Source organism: Phocoena phocoena, chromosome 3, assembly GCF_963924675.1.
Source record: "Phocoena phocoena chromosome 3, mPhoPho1.1, whole genome shotgun sequence".
Lineage (NCBI taxonomy): Eukaryota > Metazoa > Chordata > Mammalia > Artiodactyla > Phocoenidae > Phocoena > Phocoena phocoena.
In genome coordinates, this window is record NC_089221.1 from 145,432,339 (window position 1) to 145,450,611 (window position 18,273).

The 18,273-nt window shown below is 51.6% G+C and overlaps 1 protein-coding gene across 3 annotated transcripts in view; it reads right to left on the reverse strand.

Moving 5' to 3' along the window:
• Nucleotides 1-18,273, reverse strand: part of SLIT3 (slit guidance ligand 3) — a 611,339-nt gene that overhangs the window by 35,266 nt on the left and 557,800 nt on the right. For 2 of the 3 annotated variants that reach the window (XM_065875016.1, XM_065875017.1), the window contains 5 exons: nucleotides 17,045-17,169; nucleotides 13,554-13,651; nucleotides 9,589-9,728; nucleotides 7,818-7,911; nucleotides 3,432-3,569 (listed from right to left, as the gene is read on the reverse strand). In XM_065875016.1, coding sequence (XP_065731088.1) covers nucleotides 3,432-3,569; nucleotides 7,818-7,911; nucleotides 9,589-9,728; nucleotides 13,554-13,651; nucleotides 17,045-17,169 — 595 coding nt within the window. Of the gene's footprint in view, nucleotides 1-3,431; nucleotides 3,570-7,817; nucleotides 7,912-9,588; nucleotides 9,729-13,553; nucleotides 13,652-17,044; nucleotides 17,218-18,273 lie in introns of all 3 variants that reach the window. The other variant, XM_065875015.1, reaches the window with a different exon arrangement.

An 18,273-nucleotide genomic window follows, 5' to 3' on the forward strand; every position in this document is an offset into this window, starting at 1 on the left:
TCAATAGATGCAGAGAAAGCTTTCGACAAAATTCAACACCGATTTATGATAAAAACCCTCCAGAAAGTAGGCATAGAGGGAACTTTCCTCAACATAGTAAAGGTCATATATGACAAACCCACAGCCAACATTGTCCTCAATGGTGAAAAACTGAAACCATTTCCACTAAGATCAGGAAGAAGACAAGGTTGCCCACTCTCACCACTATTATTTAACATAGTTTTGGGAGTTTTAGCCACAGCAATCAGAGAAGATAAAGAAATAAAAGGAATCCAAATCAGAAAAGAAGTAAAACTGTCACTGTTTGCAGATGACATGATACTCTACATAGAGAATCCTAAAGATGCTACCAGAAAACTACTAAAGCTAATCAATGGATTTGGTAAAGTAACAGGATACAAAATTAATGCACAGAAATCTCTTGCATTTCTATACACTAATGATGAAAAATCTGAAAGAGAAATTAAGGAAACACTCCCATTTACCATTGCAACAAAAAGAATAAAATACCTAGGAATAAACCTACCTAAGGAGACAAAAGACCTGTATGCAAAAAACTATAAGACACTGATGAAAGAAATTAAAGATGACACAAACAGATGGAGAGATATACCATGTTCTTGGATTGGAAGAATCAACATTGTGAAAATGATTCTACTACCCAAAGCAATCTACAGATTCAATGCAATCCCTATCAAACTGCCACTGGCATTTTTCACAGAACTAGAAAAAAAAATTTCACAATTTGTATGGAAACACAAAAGACCCTGAATAGCCAAAGCAATCTTGAGAAAGAAAAACGGAGCTGGAGTACTGAGGTTCCCGGACTTCAGACTATACTACAAAGCTACGGTAATCAAGATAATATGGTACTGGCACAAAAAAAGGAATACAGATCAATGGAACAGGATAGAAAGCCCAGAGGTAAACCCATGCACATATGGTCACCTTGTCTTTGATAAAGGAGGCAAGAATATACAATGGAGAAAAGACAGCCTCTTCAATAAGTGGTGCTGGGAAAACTGGACAGCTACATCTAAAAGAATGAAATTAGAACACTCTCTAACACCAAATAAAAAATTAACTCAAAATGGATTAAAGACCTAAATGTAAGGGCAGACACTGTAATATAAACTCTCAGAGGAAAACATAGGCAGAACACTCTATGACATGAGTCATAGCAAGATCCTTTTTGACCGATGTCCTAGAGAAATGGAAATAGAAACAAAAATAAACAAATGGGACCTCATGAAACTTAAAACTTTTGCACAGCAAAGGAAGACATAAACAAGATGAAAAGACAACTCTCAGAATGGGAGAAAATATTTGCAAATGAAGAAACTGACAAAGGATTAATCTCCAAAATTTACAAGCAGCTCATGCAGCTCAATATCAAAAAAACAGCCCAATCCAAAAATGGGCAAAAGACCTAAATAGACATTTCTCCAAAGAAGATATACAGATTGGCAACAGCCACATGAAAGGATGCTCAACATCACTAATCATTAGAGAAATGCAAATCAAAACTACAATGAGGTATCACCTCACACCCGTCAGAATGGCCATCATCAAAAAATCTACAAACGATAAATGCTGGAGAGGGTGTGGAGAAAAGGGAACCCTCTTCCACTGTTGTTGGGAATGTAAATTGATACAGTCACTATGGAGAACATTTTGGAGGAGGTTCCTTAAAAAACTAAAAATAGAACTACCATATGACACAGCAATCCCACTACTGGGCATATACCCTGAGAAAACCGTAGTTCAAAACAAGTCATGTACCATAATGTTCATTGCAGCACTACTTACAATAGCCAGGATATGGAAGCAGTCTAAGCGTCCATCGACAGATGAATGGATGAAGATGTGGCACATATATACAACGGAATATTACTCAGCCATAAAAAGAAATGAAATTGAGTTATTTGTAGTGAGGTGGATGGACCTAGAGTCTGTCATACAGAGTGAAGTAAAGTCAGAAAGAGAAAAACCAATACCATATGCTAACACATATATATGGAATCTAAAAAAAAAGGTACTGATGAACCTAGAGGCAGGACAGGAATAAAGATGCAGACATAGAGAATGGACTTGAGGACGTGGGTGGGGAAGGGTAAGCTGGGACAAAGTGAGAGAGTGGCATGGACATATATACACTACCAAATGTAAAACAGATAGCTAGTGGGAAGCAGCTGCATAGCACAGGGAGATCAGCTCGGTGCTTTGTGACCACCTAGAGGGGTGGGATAGGGAGGGTGGGACGGAGGGAGACGCAAGAGGGAGGAGATATGGGGATATATGTATACGTAGAGCTGATTCACTTTGTTATACAGCAGAAACTAGCACACCATTGTAAAGCAATTATACTCCAATAAGGATGTTAAAAAAAAAAAAGAGCAGCCCCCACTCGCAGCAACTAGAGAAAGCCCGCGTGCAACAACAAAGACCCAACACAGCCAAAAAAAAAGAGTTCTGGAGATGGATGGTGGTGATGTTTGCACAGCGATAAGAATGTACTTACGGTACATTTAAAAATGCTTAAGACGGTAAATTTTGTGTTATGTGCATTTTACCACAATTAAAATTTTTTTTGTTTGAAAGTGTGGGTTTCCAACTCCTTCTCCCCACCCCAGATTCTAATTTCGGAACTCTGGGGTGGGGCTCTGGAACTTATATTTTCACAAGCCTCGCACGCAGATGGTCTCAATCAGGCTTTGGAACCAACTGCCTTGAGAACTCATGGCTCCTTCCAGGCTCACGTTCTCAGAGTCTATGACCAGGGCTCGGCTGAACAGTCAGATCTGTACCTCCGTGAGTACTGACATGTATACAGGACTGTCCCCCAGTCTGACCCCCCCTTATGTGGTCCCTGCCTCCCCTCCAGGCTCCCCTGGGCCCTTCCCTTCCAGTCAGTGTGGGAGCGAGAGCTGGCACCCTCATACCCCTTCCACGTACCACACAGACATCTGACCCCCTGGCCAGGGCCTCCAGTCTCCCCTTTCTCTCCTGGCTTCACTGATTCCAATGACTGACCCCCAAACCCTCCCATTCACCTCCATTTTCCTGCCATTAGGGCACCATACTGCTTTTGTTCTCCAGCCTAGAAAGAAGACTCCTGCCAGCGTGGCCATGTGGCTAGCCACACCCTGCAAGCTGGGCTCCAGAACGGTAGCATCTTTCGTTAGATGGAATCACGCCGAAGTTTGACATAACATGAGCCGGACCCTAAGTCCGACTTCCACATGGTTGCCTAGGGTACCTCTTTTTTTCCATCTCCAGCATGGGGTGAACAAGGTCTGCTCTGGCACTTGGAAGGGCTGAAGAAGGTTTGGGGGAATAAAGGCACCACAGAGACCTAGGGCTAGGGCTGTCTGCCTGGGCCCACCAGCCCCCAGCCCGCTGCCCCCTGCCATCCGGCCCCTTGACCGTACCTGAAGCCCTGGGGGCAGATGCACGTGTAGCCGTTGACCGCATCCACGCACTGGGCCCCATGGCGGCACCTGTGGGCTGCGCAGTCATCACTGTTCACCTCGCAGAGCTTCCCGCTGTAGCCAGGGAGACATTCGCACCTGGAACACAGCGGAGCGAGGCTGTTCTACGGCCCGGCCGGCTTCTAGGCAGCCTCTCCTCTATCTACCCACGTAGCCAAGTCCCTGCAGCTCTTGCGGGCTCCCCAAAGCCTGGCCTGCAGTGGGTCTCATGGGCTGTCCACAGCCTCTGGTCACTGCAATGCGATGTCTGCCTGCTTCACGTGGGGCATCTTGTCAGGAGCTGGCTGAGGAGTGCAGGGCTGCGGTCACACAGGTTTTGGCTTGGATCCACCACTGTCTACACAGAACTAATATTCAGCTTAGCCTGCCTTTGGGCCAGGCACCGGGCTAAGCACCTTTCACAGGGTGCCTTGCTAAGGCCTCCCAGCACCCTGTGAAGGAGGGTCGGTCCCCCTCCGATACCAGGAGGAAACCAGGGCTCCAGGAGAGCTGACCTGACTTCCCTGAGGCCCCCCGCCGTGTAACACTTACGTGCGTCAGACCCTGTTCTCGGTGTATCTGCCACTCACTGCCTCTCTGTGTTTTAGTTTCTTCACTTTTCAACGTGACTGATGATCAATAACTTCACCTCTTATGGTGGTTTTAAAAATTAAGTGATACACTCTGTGCAGGGCACTAGATCCACACTGAGTAAACTGTCAGTGTGATATGTAGAATGCGCTGATAAGGACACTCCCTTTGATTCTATTCTATCGTTTGTTCATTTTTTTCCCAGGGTTTCGGGCTGATATAAGAAGGTGAATCCCTTTGCCCTTGATAAATGCCTCCTGGTCTCCAGGGGAGAGGATGGGAGCTACTGACCCAACCCAGGCCCTGCAGGCTGACCCGCCCCTCCCTGAGGAGCATGGTGTCAGCAGCTCCATCACGGTCCTTGCTGACCCAGGTTTCAGCCCGGCCAGAGACGGCTGCTGGGGGCGGGTCTCCCTAAACATGGGCCTGAGACACACATCTCTGGGCTCCTCTGTCTGGGGTGACAATGTGCCGAAGTCCCAGCAAGGAAGAGACCAAAGGTACCACCTTACTCACAGCGGCTTCAGCACACAGGCACGTGTGAACACAAACGCTTCCTGGCTCCTCTACCTCCGGCAGGGCCTGGAGCCTGCACACCTCTCTGGGCTCACTGGCTGAATTCTGCTGGGCGGAGTGTAAATAATAACCACTTATCCAAGTCAGAGGAGGAAGGTGGTACGGGCAGGTGAAAGTGTGGTACGGGTGGCCAGGCGGGGAGGGAAGTGAGACCTTGGAATACTTATGTGACACGGGACGGGAAGCACCAGGACAAATGAATAGTCGTCCCTCCACCTTCTCCTCACTCCACCCCCTTTAGGATGGCTGGAAGTGGGCTGGAATCACAAGTAGGTCCTGGCAGTGCTGGGGCTGCCAGAACATGGTGCATGCTGTGGATTCAGCATGGCAAGGTAAGATACTCAGGGCGTGGGGTGTCCCTGGAGGGCGGCGAGTTCTAGAATCTGAGGATTTACTGGACCTGCGTCCAAAAGCTGTGAAATCTGCTAAGATCTGACCTATTTACCTTTACTTATTTGATGGGTGAATTTGATATATGTGACCTATTGCTGCTCCAGAAGGTGCAAACTTTCACGTCTTAGCCCCTGTTCCTTCCTAGTCTTTTAAAGGAACAGCTCGGGGATGCCCTTTGGGGGCACACGCTCAATATATCACAAGCCAGGCCTCTGCTAGGGTTAAACCTGGCCCCAGCAGGCATCTGTGTTTGTGTCTCCTGAATTCTAAGAAGTACCTGCAGAGCAACTCAAGCTGTATGAGCTTCACCAAGCCAATAACAGCTGCTCACTACTCACAGGGCAAAACCCAGCCTGATAAGCATGGAATTCGAGGCTACTGAGCAGGTCTTTATGAGGAATTAGGGAAGCCATGCTCCCTCGCAGATGAAGCAGTGGAAGTCTGGAGGAAGATGTGTTTACATCCTTCTTTTCTCCCAGTGCTACAGCCCTCTCCACACCTGCGCTTCCTGAACGAAACACCCGGGGTCTTGTTAAAGTGCAGCTTTGGATTCAGGGAGTCTGGGTGGGGCCTGGGGATTAGCATTCCCAACAATCTCCCACGGGATGCTGATACTGCTGGTTCATGGACCTTACCTCCAATAGCAAGGATCTCTACAACACTTCTTCATCGGCCAAAGGCAAGCATCTGGTGGTATAGCCTGCATTCCCTGTTGTCCTCAAACGTGTTGCCTTTACCTTTTTTTCTAAAGCGTAAGGGTTATGCAATTCCGATACGCATTCGACCCACTGATTCTGGTCGAGGAGTTACCAGGTGACTTAGGTAGCCTCTGGATTTAGCCGAGGAATCAGTCGGGCCTGGATTGACTCGCATCCCTTTCTGTGCACGTGTGTCGGCTGCTTGCTCCACCTCACTGAGCCTCAGCCCCACGCAGGAGGTGGGTAACAGTTTCTACATCCTAAGATTGCTGAGTGTTAAGTGAGATAATAATACACAGTGCCTGACACAGAGGGAGTGTTCAGTGCGTGCTAGCCACTGCCATCTTTGTTTCTGTTATTATTTTCAGTGTGTATGGGCAGTGTTGGTTATTATTTTCAGGGCTTCAGTATATCATTACTTCAGTGTTCGTGTCACAGATACTGATAGAGTACTATCTATCTGTTCTGTTGAGTTGAGGCCTCATTAGAACAGCATACAAGGAAATCCCCAAGGATAAACACCTTCAAACTTGGGCAAAGGTCGCACTGACTGCACATCTCTTTTGTTAATGCCCCTGGTTCCCTGCCTTGGGATGTGAGTTGTTACGGTGATGGCAGGGGAGGGCGATAACATTATAAAATGCTGCACTGGGAGAAGGGACTTTTCATTTAAATGCATCTCAAAAAGAAAAAAAAAAAAAAAAATCAACATTATTGAGTTGGCCTGTAGACCTCTTCAAGATTCTAAGAGACTCTGTGCATAAATATGTCAATATGATCTCAAGATTTTGAAAGCGAGACTGGTTTCTATATTCTATGTTGTCCTTGAACTCAAGGGGTCTTGGTTGCAGTAGAGAGAGTTTCCAGGGACAAGCAGCAGAGAATCGTGATCTCTGGTCCTAAGTCTGTAGCACCCCATTCCCAGACCTGCACCCTGGACCACTTCTGACCAGTCTCCAAGCTCGCTATGCTCGTCCAAGCCAGCTTCCTCTGAGCTTGCCGTCCACTCAGCCTGGAACGCCACTGATCTCCTTTCCACCTACAGATATTCTACCCACTCTTCACAGCTCAGATGCCCAGTCGCCATCACTGCCCCTTCTTAGGTACACGCAAAGCACTTTTCCTGTCAGTCCAGCCGGCTCAGCTTTGGGTTCAAGTTTGTGTTTTAAGCATCTCTTCCTACCCCTTTGCTCTTCCTTCAGTTGAAGAGCAGCCCTGATCTGAAGTCAGATCCTGGAGTGGGAAAAGCAGGGTCGGGGGGAGGCATCCCTCGCTCTTACTCAAGCTCAGGGAACTCGATTATGTGAAAACCCACCCAGCACATCTCCGAGGGGACAGGAGCAGGTAAGGCAGACTTGAAGGAGGGTGCACGCACCAAAGGCCCACAGCTTCCTTTGCTCCCTCTGAAGCCAGAGGCCCTACACGCCTCTTGCGTTTTCCCTGGTGGTAAGCTCTAGGCTTGGGATATCCAGATAGAAAGGGAAAACACAGGAAGAGGTGCTTATGGCCCCCTCTCACCCTCACCTACTCTAGACTCTTCTCCCACCCGTGGGGCTCCCTCCTTCTCGCAGTGCATCCCAATTCTTTGGTGGTCACTTCACATCCCACCTCCTAGGGTGGGGGGGCTTCCCTCTCTGCTCCAGAAAGTTCTCCCCACCCCCCTCCTCAGAACCCCAGCAGCACTCAGAGCCAGAATCTAGGGCCCTAGGAATTGCTTCTTTTCTTAACCTTTGTTTTGTGTCAACTTTTCCTCCCCCAGGCCCACGGCAAGGGCCTTGGAGGGAGGGAATTGAAGACCTCCTGCGCTACCCACTGCCTTCAGTACAGTGAGGATCTGGGGCCTGAGGGAGAGGGAGAGGGAACAGAGAGGACAGACACAGAGGCTCAGAAAGAGAGACAGAGAGAGACTAAGAGGATTAGACCATGACTGGTCAGAGATACAGAAAAGCACACGGTAACAAACAAGTAACAGGCAGAAAGAGAGAGAGAGGGAAAAAAAATTTGGAGGGAGCCCCAGAGTCTCTGCCTCAAACCCAGACTGCTGGAGCCGAGTCCTTGGGACCCGGTGCTGGGCACGAATGAGCCTCACCTGAATCCTCTGTCCAGGGAGACGCACTTTGCCTCGTGCTGACAGAGGTTCATCCCGGGCACGCAGTGGTCGATCACCTCGTCGCACAGCTCACCTGGTGGGGCGGGTAGAGAGAACCCAGGCATCAGGGAGGGTACCGGGGGGATGCCCTGGCTAGAAGTCAGGTTCATCCAGCCCCTGGCCAGGAGGGCACGGGTACCAGGGGCCCTGCATTTGCTCTTTTGGCCTCTCCTTTCTCCTGTGCCTCAGCCTTGATTTCCCTGGCAGTGACCATGGGAAGACTGCAGGACCTCACCCGGGCACGGTCACTGCACCACCATTTGACTATCTCACTTGATTATTTAGGGGGGGCGGCGGCAGCTGAAATCACCCCTGACCTTGGGCTATGCTTATTTATTTTTCCTTCCACACCCATGTGTGGAGCACCTCCCGTGTGGCAGCGCTGTGCTGGGGACACAGCCGTGACCTGGCCCTGTCCCCCCTCTCCCCCCCATGGCTAGTGCGGGGGGTGTATCTACAAATAAGCAGGGAATTAATTACAACACAGAGCTGTCAGCGCGATGACCGGAAAACTCAGTGGAAACCCAGAGGCTTCCTGGGGGAGGGGACAGCGCTTAGCTCAGTCCACCTGTTACAGATAAGTAATAACCCCCTTGGATTTTCTCCGAGAAGAAAATATGGAAAGAATGTGAAGTTCTGGCCTCTGGATACATCCCCTTTGAAATTCACAGTGTCAGAAAATGCCTAACAGGCCATAAATACCCAAGGATACAAGCCCTGAAATACTCACACCACCTGAAAGTGTGTTTTGGGAATGTGGGAGGTAAGATAGGACGGCAGGGGAGAGGTCCCTGGCAGATGCATCTCTGAGCTTTGTGCTTCCTCACATTCCACCCCCGGCAAGCCAGGTGGAGAGGGATCTAGAAGAAACAAACTTCCAGCCAGGGAGGTTCATGCAGAGGACAGGCGCGGGCAGGAGAAGGCAGCCTGGGCCGCGGCTCCCAGGGGACAGGGCAGAGGACGGTCCTGAGGACGGCCGGGGAGTAAAAGCATGACAGGCATAGCCCCGGCGTCTGTTCTCTGTTGTGGTGAGGATAAGCTGACTCCCACCCCGTCCTCATTTTGCCCTGGTCTCTCAAGACCACAGAGAGCACTTGTGTGCCTTCTAAGCCTCCCCTCATCTGCTGGAGACACCCAGGGAGGTGTCTGTGGGGGACACTTTTTGACGTTTTCTGGCACAGACAAAACCACTACGTCCCATTCTCAGGAACAAAGTACAACAAGCCAGAACTGCACCCCGGTCCACGGCAGACGCAGGCAGGAAACCGCCTTAATGCGTGTTTCCTCAGCTCCCTCCACCCGTGCCCATCTGCCCACCGTCAGTTCAGACCCGAACGGAGCATGACCACAATGCAAGTGCCTCTGTGCTGGTTTCAGACACCACCAGGGCTCCAGGGTTCCCGAAGGAGGGGATGAACATGAACCCAAATGAAGACAGCTGAAAGGGCCCTGGGGAACTGTTCAAAGTGGGGAGGAGCTAGTGATTTGCAGGGGGTGGGTGAGGGGTGGCAGAGGGTAGACAAGCTAGAAGAGAGAGGGCCTCCGGGAAGCCCCTCATGACACAGTACCAGGTTGTGGGGGTTCAAGACTTTGTCCAGAGGGGGACAGGAGGTGGAGTCTTTGGAAGAAGCTAAGAAAGTGGTACTCTTCGAACGCACGACAAGCCACAGCCTGCACACAGCAACCCGCACTCGGGCGTCAGGCGGCTCACCTGTGTAGTCTGGTGGGCACACACACACATAGGTGTTGATCCCGTCCACACAGGTGGCGTTGTTCTCACAGTCGCTGTCCTCGCAGTCATCTGGGTTGATCTCACACCGCTGCCCCTCGAAGCCCAGGGGGCAGGAGCAGCTTTGGGGATGTGTGGGTGCGAAGAGGGGAGCCGTGGATCAGGGAGAGGGGTGGGTTGGAGCGGCAGAGGGGAAGGCGGAAAATAGAATCAGTCAGGTTTCTCCTCTGGATGGAGGTCCCGGACAGCACAGTGGACCCCGGAGGTCTTGGGGTCCTGAGCAGGAAGACCCTTAGGAGCCTAAGAGGGCATTTCATCTAGCCCCCTGTCTCTGGGCAGTATTCCGTCTCCCCTGGCCCTGGATGGCTACCTCGCCAGGGGGCAATTCCCGTCGGCCCTGCCTCTTTCACCACTCCCCCAGCTGGATGTAGTTTCCTGGGTAGAGCTTAAATTCCCCCAGCTGTCTCCTAAGCAGCCTCTGGATAGGCTCTTTTGCAGACAAGGAGAGAAAGAGCAAAATGAACCCTGCCCTTTTAGTGATTTTCTACTCAAGGGCAGCCTTTGTATCTGGAGCAGGACGTAGATCAGGCTCTGCAACCAGGTTTCTTAGGAGTTAAATTCTGCATCTCAGTTTCCTTATCTGTTGACTGGTGCTATTATCTACCCCCTGCAGGGTGGCTGCAGGCATTAAATGAGATTATACAAGTAAAACGCTTAGAAGGGTACACAGCACAGCGAAAATGTTCAGAACATGTTAGCTAGATTTAGTTCTAGGCGAAACTACCCACCTCCTTAACCTTATTCTCAGGGATGCCATTTCTCCCTGTCAGGTATTCCTGCTACTTCTGAGCCCCCTCCAGCTTCTGGGGGCTGAGGGAAGGGTGGGAGGGCCCCTCTCCTGCCAACACTTCCTGGTGAGCCTGGCTTAACACGCCATTGATCAGTATGATGCATTTCCTTAACCTGTCTCTGGAGTGTTAAACCTCTTGGATAAAAACCTCAACCCCCGTCCTCTGCCCGACCTTGGCCACTTCCCCAGGATTAGACATGCAAAGTCAGTCAGCACTGATGAAGTCGGTTCTGGGCAGCTGACAAGGGGCGAGGGGGCGCTGGGAGGATGCAGGTGGGAGCTGAGCGTTTGATTAAAGAAGCGCTGCAGGGAATCTCACTCTCTCTGTGGCCCATCCCCCCTCGTCAGGGACCAGGGACATACACCCCCATCCACGAACGTGTGTTCCAGCCTCAGACCTGGAATTCGAGGCCTCTCTCCATTTCAGACACTGCTCTGACTTGGGCGTTTAGCTAAACAACGACACTAAACTAATAGGAAGTGGATTTTTGTGGTCCTAGAATCCTAAATAACCTCCTTCCCTCTGTGACCTGAAAACTGGGTCACATTCTCTACAAAAGGCGGGGGGAAGGGTCCTCGGGCCTGAGCTCTGGAGCTGGAGCAAAATGACTCTAAGTCCTTTTTGTTTCTCTTAGGGACCCTGGCCATTCACGAAAAAGGTCATTTCTTCAGAGCCAGACAGTGGGTAGTTTTCCAAAGATCTTAACCCACAGTGTTGCCTATTTTCCTCAAATGAGTTACTCTGACTCTCCCCGGAGCCTTAGGACTGCATAAACGTGGGGTGAGAGTGACTGGTCAGGAGAGCAGGGGTTGCTCCTGGACTGGACAGAGGGTGGGAAAGAGGCTAAAGTTTTTTCCTGTCCTCGCTGGAAACCTTACTGGAGGTAGGGGCGGTGGGGGAGGTGGAGCTATCAAGGATATCTCAAGAGCAATGTGTGAGCTGTAGGGACAGCTCTCTTTTGAGCAGAGGGACAATGTGTCAAGACTGGAGAAGCATCTGTATGAAGAGGTAGGTGATGCTTCCAGAATTCTGACCAGTAAGAGGTGTCATGGATTGAATTGTGTCCCCTCGAAAAGATATGTTGAAATCTTAACCTCCCCCCACCACCCAGTACTTGAGAATGTGACCTAATTGGGAAACAGTCACTGCAGCTGTCATTAAGTTAACTGAAGACCACATTCACCGGAGTGGGGTGGGCCCCTAATCCTATATGACTGGTGTCCTTATAAGAAGACGGCCGTGTGGAGACAGACACAGGGAGAAGGCCACGTGCAGCTGAAGGCAGACACCGGAGTGATGCAGCTGCAGGCCAAGCAATGCCGGAAACTACCAGCAGCCACCAGAAGCCAGGAAGGGGCGAGGAAGAATCCTCCCTTGCCGGTTTCAGAGGGAGCACGGCCCTGCTGACACCTTCAGTCTGGGCTTCTGACTTCCAGAGCTGTGAGAGAATCCATTCTCTGGTTCCAAGCCCCCCAGCCTGCAGTACTTTGTTATGGCAGCTCTAGGAAACAGACAGAGGAGGGACAAGGGAGCAAAGCCTCCATCCGAACAGGTGGCTCTCCCTTTGCCAGCCTGCCAGGTGCTGCCCTGAGGGGCAATGCTTTCCTGCTGCTTGAGGATCCCACACGAGCTATACCATCCCAGGGGTGTGGGCCACATTGCCCGCACCCTCCACCCCATTTTCCTAATCCTGTGGGTCTGGGCCATTTTCCTCGAAAATTAAGTCCTAAAAATACTCCCAGTTCCTTTGAAATCCTCAACAACGGAGGGTGGAGACGGGTCCTTCCGCTCACCTGCAGAGAGGGGAGCAACACAGTCGCCTGCAGGGGGCGCTCCTGTCCCTTGCCGAGGCGGGTCCCTGGGCTCGGGGGTGGCGGTGAGGGGGCACAGGGGGCGGGGGCAGAGCCAGGCTTTCAGTCCTGGAGGCGTGATTCCTGGCTGAGGCCAGGTGGCCACCACCGTGAGATTTCTGGGTAGTTTCTCCCCCCACCCCCCGGGGCTCTCAATGGGTGAGAGTGTGTTGTTTGGCCTGCTCCAGGCAGGAAGACGAACTCTGCCTTGCATTTCACATTTTAAGAGTTGATTCTGATGGGGCTGGCTTGACAGATGGACACGTGGGCGGCTGGGTTCCCTGGGGAGAACCCAGAGCCCAAAACCTGATGTCCTTCGCAGAACACGCAGCAACCCTGGTCAGAGGGCTTTTGATAATTAATTGTTTGCAACCTGAGCACTAAGACCTCCGTACACAGCTTGCCACCAGATGCCCCCCCTTTACCGCCTGACCCGCTGGCTCACTGGGGGTGCCAAACGGGCCAATTGCCACTGGTCTGCTTTGCCAGGGTAGGGCCCGGGAAACTGGACATGTGCACACAGCTGGGAGGGTGGGAAGCAGGGAGGGGCCTGAGGTTTGGCAGAGCGGCAGAAGGCCCGCTCCAAGGACAGGGGTGAGAAGAACCTTAAGTGCCTTCTACCCCTTTTCTTCCTGAGCTCTTAATGCCAGGGAGGAAAGAGGTGAGGCTTGGAGACTCAGGAATGAGTGTCAGGATATGGGACCTAGAGCCAATCAATTCTGTGCCTCAGTTTCCTCATCTGTTAAATGGGGATACTACCTACTTGTACCGGATAGGGTCCTCGTGAGGATTTAAATGAGGCTTAGATTCCCTGCCTGGCACATAATGAGCATGTAATCAATGTCACCTATTATTATTGTTTTTTTTTAACACAGAAAAGAGTGGTGGAATTACCAGGCTGGCAGGTCTTTGAGCCATTATCCCATCCTACCCTGACTTTAGCCAGCAACTGTGGCTTCCCTCCTCCTGGCTCTGAGATGGACTACCTGAATTCAGATTCCTGTACCAACGCTCACTGTGTAACTGCGGACAAACGATTTATCCCTTTGATGCCTCGACTCCCTTATCTATACAAGAGGGATAGTAGTAGCTGCCTTATAGGGAGTGAAGAGCCTTGGAGTCATTCACATAAAGGGCTGGGCAGAGTGTGGGCACACACGGGAGGCACATAGCTGTGCTCCCTCAGCCTGCCCCAAGAGCCTGACCATGAAGACTGAGGAGGGAGGGCCCAAGGGTGAGCTGTTACCTGAACCCATCGCTGTGGCTCTCGCTCAGGTGGCAGGTGCCTCCGTGCAGACAGGGGTTCTGGAGGCAGGTGTTGATGGGCACAGTGCAGTCTTTTCCCTGAGGAGCAGGAGAGAGAGAAGCGTGTGGTTAGGGAGGCTTTCTGTGGCTGCCATGACGAAGAGACCCCTGTGGGTTCCCAGCGTCCTTTGGGATGAGGTCAGGGAGATGGAGGCCCTCCCTGGGACAAGTCTGCTGTGTGACCCAGAGAAAGCCCGAGGGAGCCCTTGCCTTTGGTCACTCCACAGTGAGGAGGGGAGGAATGTTGAACTCAGGAGTCTGGGCCCCAGCTTCACTACTTCCCAGACTTCACCCGCTTTTCGCCATCCTACCCTGTAGGCCGAGAGCAGGGGCTTTGGAGCCAGGAAGACCTGGTTTCCTATTCCAGCTTCACCTCTTCCTGGTTGCCTGACCTTGATCTTGTATAATAAGCCTTTTAACTTCTACAAGCCTACCTCATAGAGCTCTTACCAGAATTAAACTAGATCTTTCAATAAGGAAGTGCTTAATATTACATAACACATTTAGCACATAGTAGGCATTCTATAAATACCAGTAGATGATATTATTACTAGCCTCACTGAGGCTTAACGGTAATCCACAACTTGTAGGGTGGACTACGGCTGAAGTGTGGCCCACAGACCTTGGCCCTGTAAAGTGACAGCCCCCCCAGAGAGTCAGCTTTGATTGGTCTGGACGTGGGCCCAGGTGTTGGCATTTACTCTCAAGTTCTGCAGGTGATCCTGATGTTAGGCCAGATTGAGATCTCCTGTGAGACAGAGTTTTGGGTGGAGTGGGATTCCTTTGGAGCAGGCCCCGCTGAAGGGGACGTCTGAGCGTGTGTAGGTGGGGAAGAGCGTGTGGGCAGAAGGAACTGCGAGGGCAAAGGCACTGTGCAGGGAGGCTGAGACAGAGACTGTGGACGTCAAGACCCAGTGTCCCAGGGAGCACTGGTCCTCTGCGTCCAGCTTCTCCCCTGGGACCCGTGGATCAGTGCTGCACCCGAGCCTTGGCCCGCGGTCCTCGGGAGGACCCGGGGGGTCTGGTGGCGGCAGGGAGGCATCTGCTGCGTTTGTTTCTGGGCTGTGGGCTCGGCGTGGGCGCCGTGCCGGGCGGGGGTGATCGCGGGAGTCCAGCCACACCACCTGCTCGCCATCTGCCTGAGAAAATCCTCTTCCCCGCTCTGCTGCCGCCGCCAGTGCCCGTGAGGGGCGGAGGGCCCTGCCGAGTAGTGCCGCCTTCTCACTTTCTCCACGCCGAGCCTCAGGCCCTGTCTCCAGCAATCTGAAGGCAGGCCCGCGTCTGTCTGCTTCCTCTTCGAGCCCCGTCACCAGCAAAGGGCCCGTCAGAGGTTTCTCGGAGGGGACACGGAGAATGCAGTTCGGGTTGGGGTCTGGTTGTATCCTAAACCAGAGCCACGTGGGATCTCTTTCAGAAAGTCCATGCGTAGATGGAAACTGCGAGGCTCATTCTCACTGTCATTTACGGAGCGCATTTTCTGTTCCAGGCATTTACGGAGCACATTTTCTGTTCCAGGCCTCACGCTAAGTTTTATATTGCGTATAATGTTCGTAACACCCCTGCAAGATTGGTATGGTTGTTATTACCCGCATTCTAACAGAGGGAAGGCAGACTTGGAAAGTGAGGTGCTGCACCCACGATTGCACAGCGGTAAGTGGAACAGGCACAGCTGAACCCGACATCCAGTCCAAAGCCAGCGCCGGGAACCGCGATGCTATGCTGGGCACTTATTCTGCCTCTCTCAAAACACGGCCTCTGCAGTTAGGCCGGTCTGAATGCACGTGTTAGTCCGGCTACTGCTACGTGCCTTGAGGAAATTACTAGTTCTGAGACTTTTCATCATCTGTAAAATGGGAATAATGATGCCTACCCCCACGGAGTTAAGGAATGATTAGAAATCACACTCATATAAGGCACCTGGCAGGTAATGGTAGCTCCATAATTAAGAGCTATTCAGAGAATGACCATGCTGATCATGGGGCTCTGAGACATAGCTGAATGTGGGTAATTAAAAGACTTTTTCAGGTCTTTGGTTCTTGCTAAGTAGTTCACGTGTGTGCACATGCGTGCGTGTGTACGTGTGTACGTGTATGTGTGTGTGTGTGTGTGTGTGTGGAGGGGCGTGGGTCTGGGACTCCTGTGGGTGTGAGGCCTGGGGTTGGCTGCCCGGGGCAGGAAGGCTGTCTGACCGGCCTCATAGGAAGCCTTTGGCTCTCTTGTCTCAGGCTCAGGCCCATAGGTGGCACTCTGACACTGTCTATTGGGAGCACAGCTACAGCTGAGAAAGCCACCAGGGAGCCCTGTTCCCCAGCGGCAGTCTGCCCCTCGAGCTTGTCACTATACACATAAATCCCCCTGGGGACAGGACACCCGGGGATGCCAGCTCCCTTCTGCTCAGCTTTACCAGGTGGGTGCATCAGACAGGCTGGGGACTGTCTTGAAATTCTCGACGTGCCTAGTGCCTTCAGATGGGTGCCCTGGGATGGCTGGAATCTGGGAAGCCAGGAGGGTCCTGGGGAAGAGGACCCAGTCACGGCTTTGCTGACCCCAGTGAGGTGCAGTGAGGGGTTCAGCTACTCAGGAAACCTCCAGGCGAAAGTGGTGGGGGGGGCTTTGGAATCATGTAGCCCTGGGTCTTAACCCAACCCTACTGCTTACAAGCTTGGGCCAGTAAGTCAAGCCCTTTCAACAGTCTGTGGCTCAGTTTCCACATCTGTAAAATGGGAATCAGTAAGTCCTCCCTCACAGGGGAAAAGATGACTAAAATGCCAAGCAGAGTGCTTGACACATCATCCATACTTTACAGATGTTAATATGGAGGCAGGATAATGTGTTCTAGATGCTGCTGGGTGAGAAGAAAGGAGGGAAGGGTTATTCTGGAATTAGCCTGGATTTCTGGGGAGGACAGGAGAACTGGGATCTCTATCCCAGCCCTTGTTGGCTGATCTGAGCCTGTCAACCGTGAAGGCTGGCCTTTTAATCCTCCATCCCTGTATCCTCCTCAAGCTGGCACCAGTGCTTCCAGGGCTGGCTGTCTTGAGGACAGGGAAGGGAGGTGGGGGGAGGACCTGGGAATCACCCTGGAGGGAGGTCAGTGTGGTGGGTTCAAGGGATGCCTCTACTTGGAGGTACTTTAACTCTCAGAGACTTAATTTCCCCATGTTCAAGAAAGAAAATACAAATATTACATTTCCTCCTTATCTCACTGCATCACTGTCGAGACTATATGGGGTCCTCTATGATGGGTGTGAATGTGATACAACTGGGCAGCCCCCAGCAGTGCTGGGGAGAACGGGAGAGTTGCTGGCAAATGCTGTTTTGGAGTGACCTGTAAAGTGGACTTATCCACTGTCCTTGGAGTAGGGAGGGTCGGCAGTGAACAGTGCCCCTCCCTGGGCCGTGGATGGTAGGGGGCGGGGCCTCCTGTCATACCTTGTAGCCAAAGGGGCAGGCGCAGCGGTACTGCTCCACGGGATCCTGGCTACATGTCCCGTTGTTCTTGCACGGGCTGGAAAGGCAGGCATTGCACTTGGCCACAATGTTGATGTCCACTGGCCCTGGACAGCAAAACCAGAGTGTTGGTGGCAGGTCCCCAAGTAGGCTCACTGTCACACCTCCCTCCTCCTCTGCTCTGGCCCCTCCCTCAGTCAGCTACCAGCCCCTCCCATCTCTGTCCAGAGGGCAGCTGGCCCTCCGCAGCCAGCACATCCAGTCCAGCTACAGTCCCATTAATTCAGCCATCATCCAGAGAGAAAAAAAATCACAGCGGGACATCATTCAGAAGCACTTCTCAGTCAAATCAATTACTGTAATTAGCCTGATCTGATTCTGGTGCTAATCTGTAAACAATGCACCATAATTAGAAACCCCTTGTGTATCTCTTTATGTTCGGGGAGCTCTGGGCCCAGGCTCCATTTGGACCTCTCATTTTTCCTTCCCCAAACACCCCACCTCATAGTCTGTGCAGGGCTAAGAAGGGCACAGTGCCTGGGCCAAAGGCACACATCACATAGGAAGTTCCCCTTGTAGAACCCTTGAGTCAGCAGGAAGAAGTAAGAAATGGGCCCGGAAGACACAGCAACGATGCTGATGAGGGATTACCGTTTCAACTGTGTCCTGCTCTCCTCGGCCATCAGGGCTGGAGGGAGGGAGGCCACGTCCCTACATAGAGCTTTGTAACGGGCTGTGCTACCGCTGCAGCCAGCGTTGACAAAGCCCTGGATAATCAGGCCCTATTTCATGTCAGGACTTTAAATGATCCCAGGATAACAGTCATCAGTTTGGAGATTGGGTTGAGATTGACCGCAGGGTGAGTCTGACCATTTGTGGGTGGGGTGAACAGAATGGGCTGATTGAGAACCAATGCCAGCTGGCTCAACTCTGGCTTCACCGAAGAACAGAGACATCATCTGTTCCAGGGAGGCTATGTGTTCCAGGGACACAATGAAGTTTTAAAGGTAAAGTGTACCTGTAAATCAGAATAAACATTGAGGCCTTAGGTGATGAGCAAGGGACATTAACAGGCAAGTGTGTAGTACAAACGGAAAGTAAATTTTGGGGAAAAAAAATAGTTCCCCCAATAATCAAAAACAAAATATGAGGGGATATAATATTTTACCTATTGAATTAGCAATGATTGCAAAATGAGATAAAAGAATGCA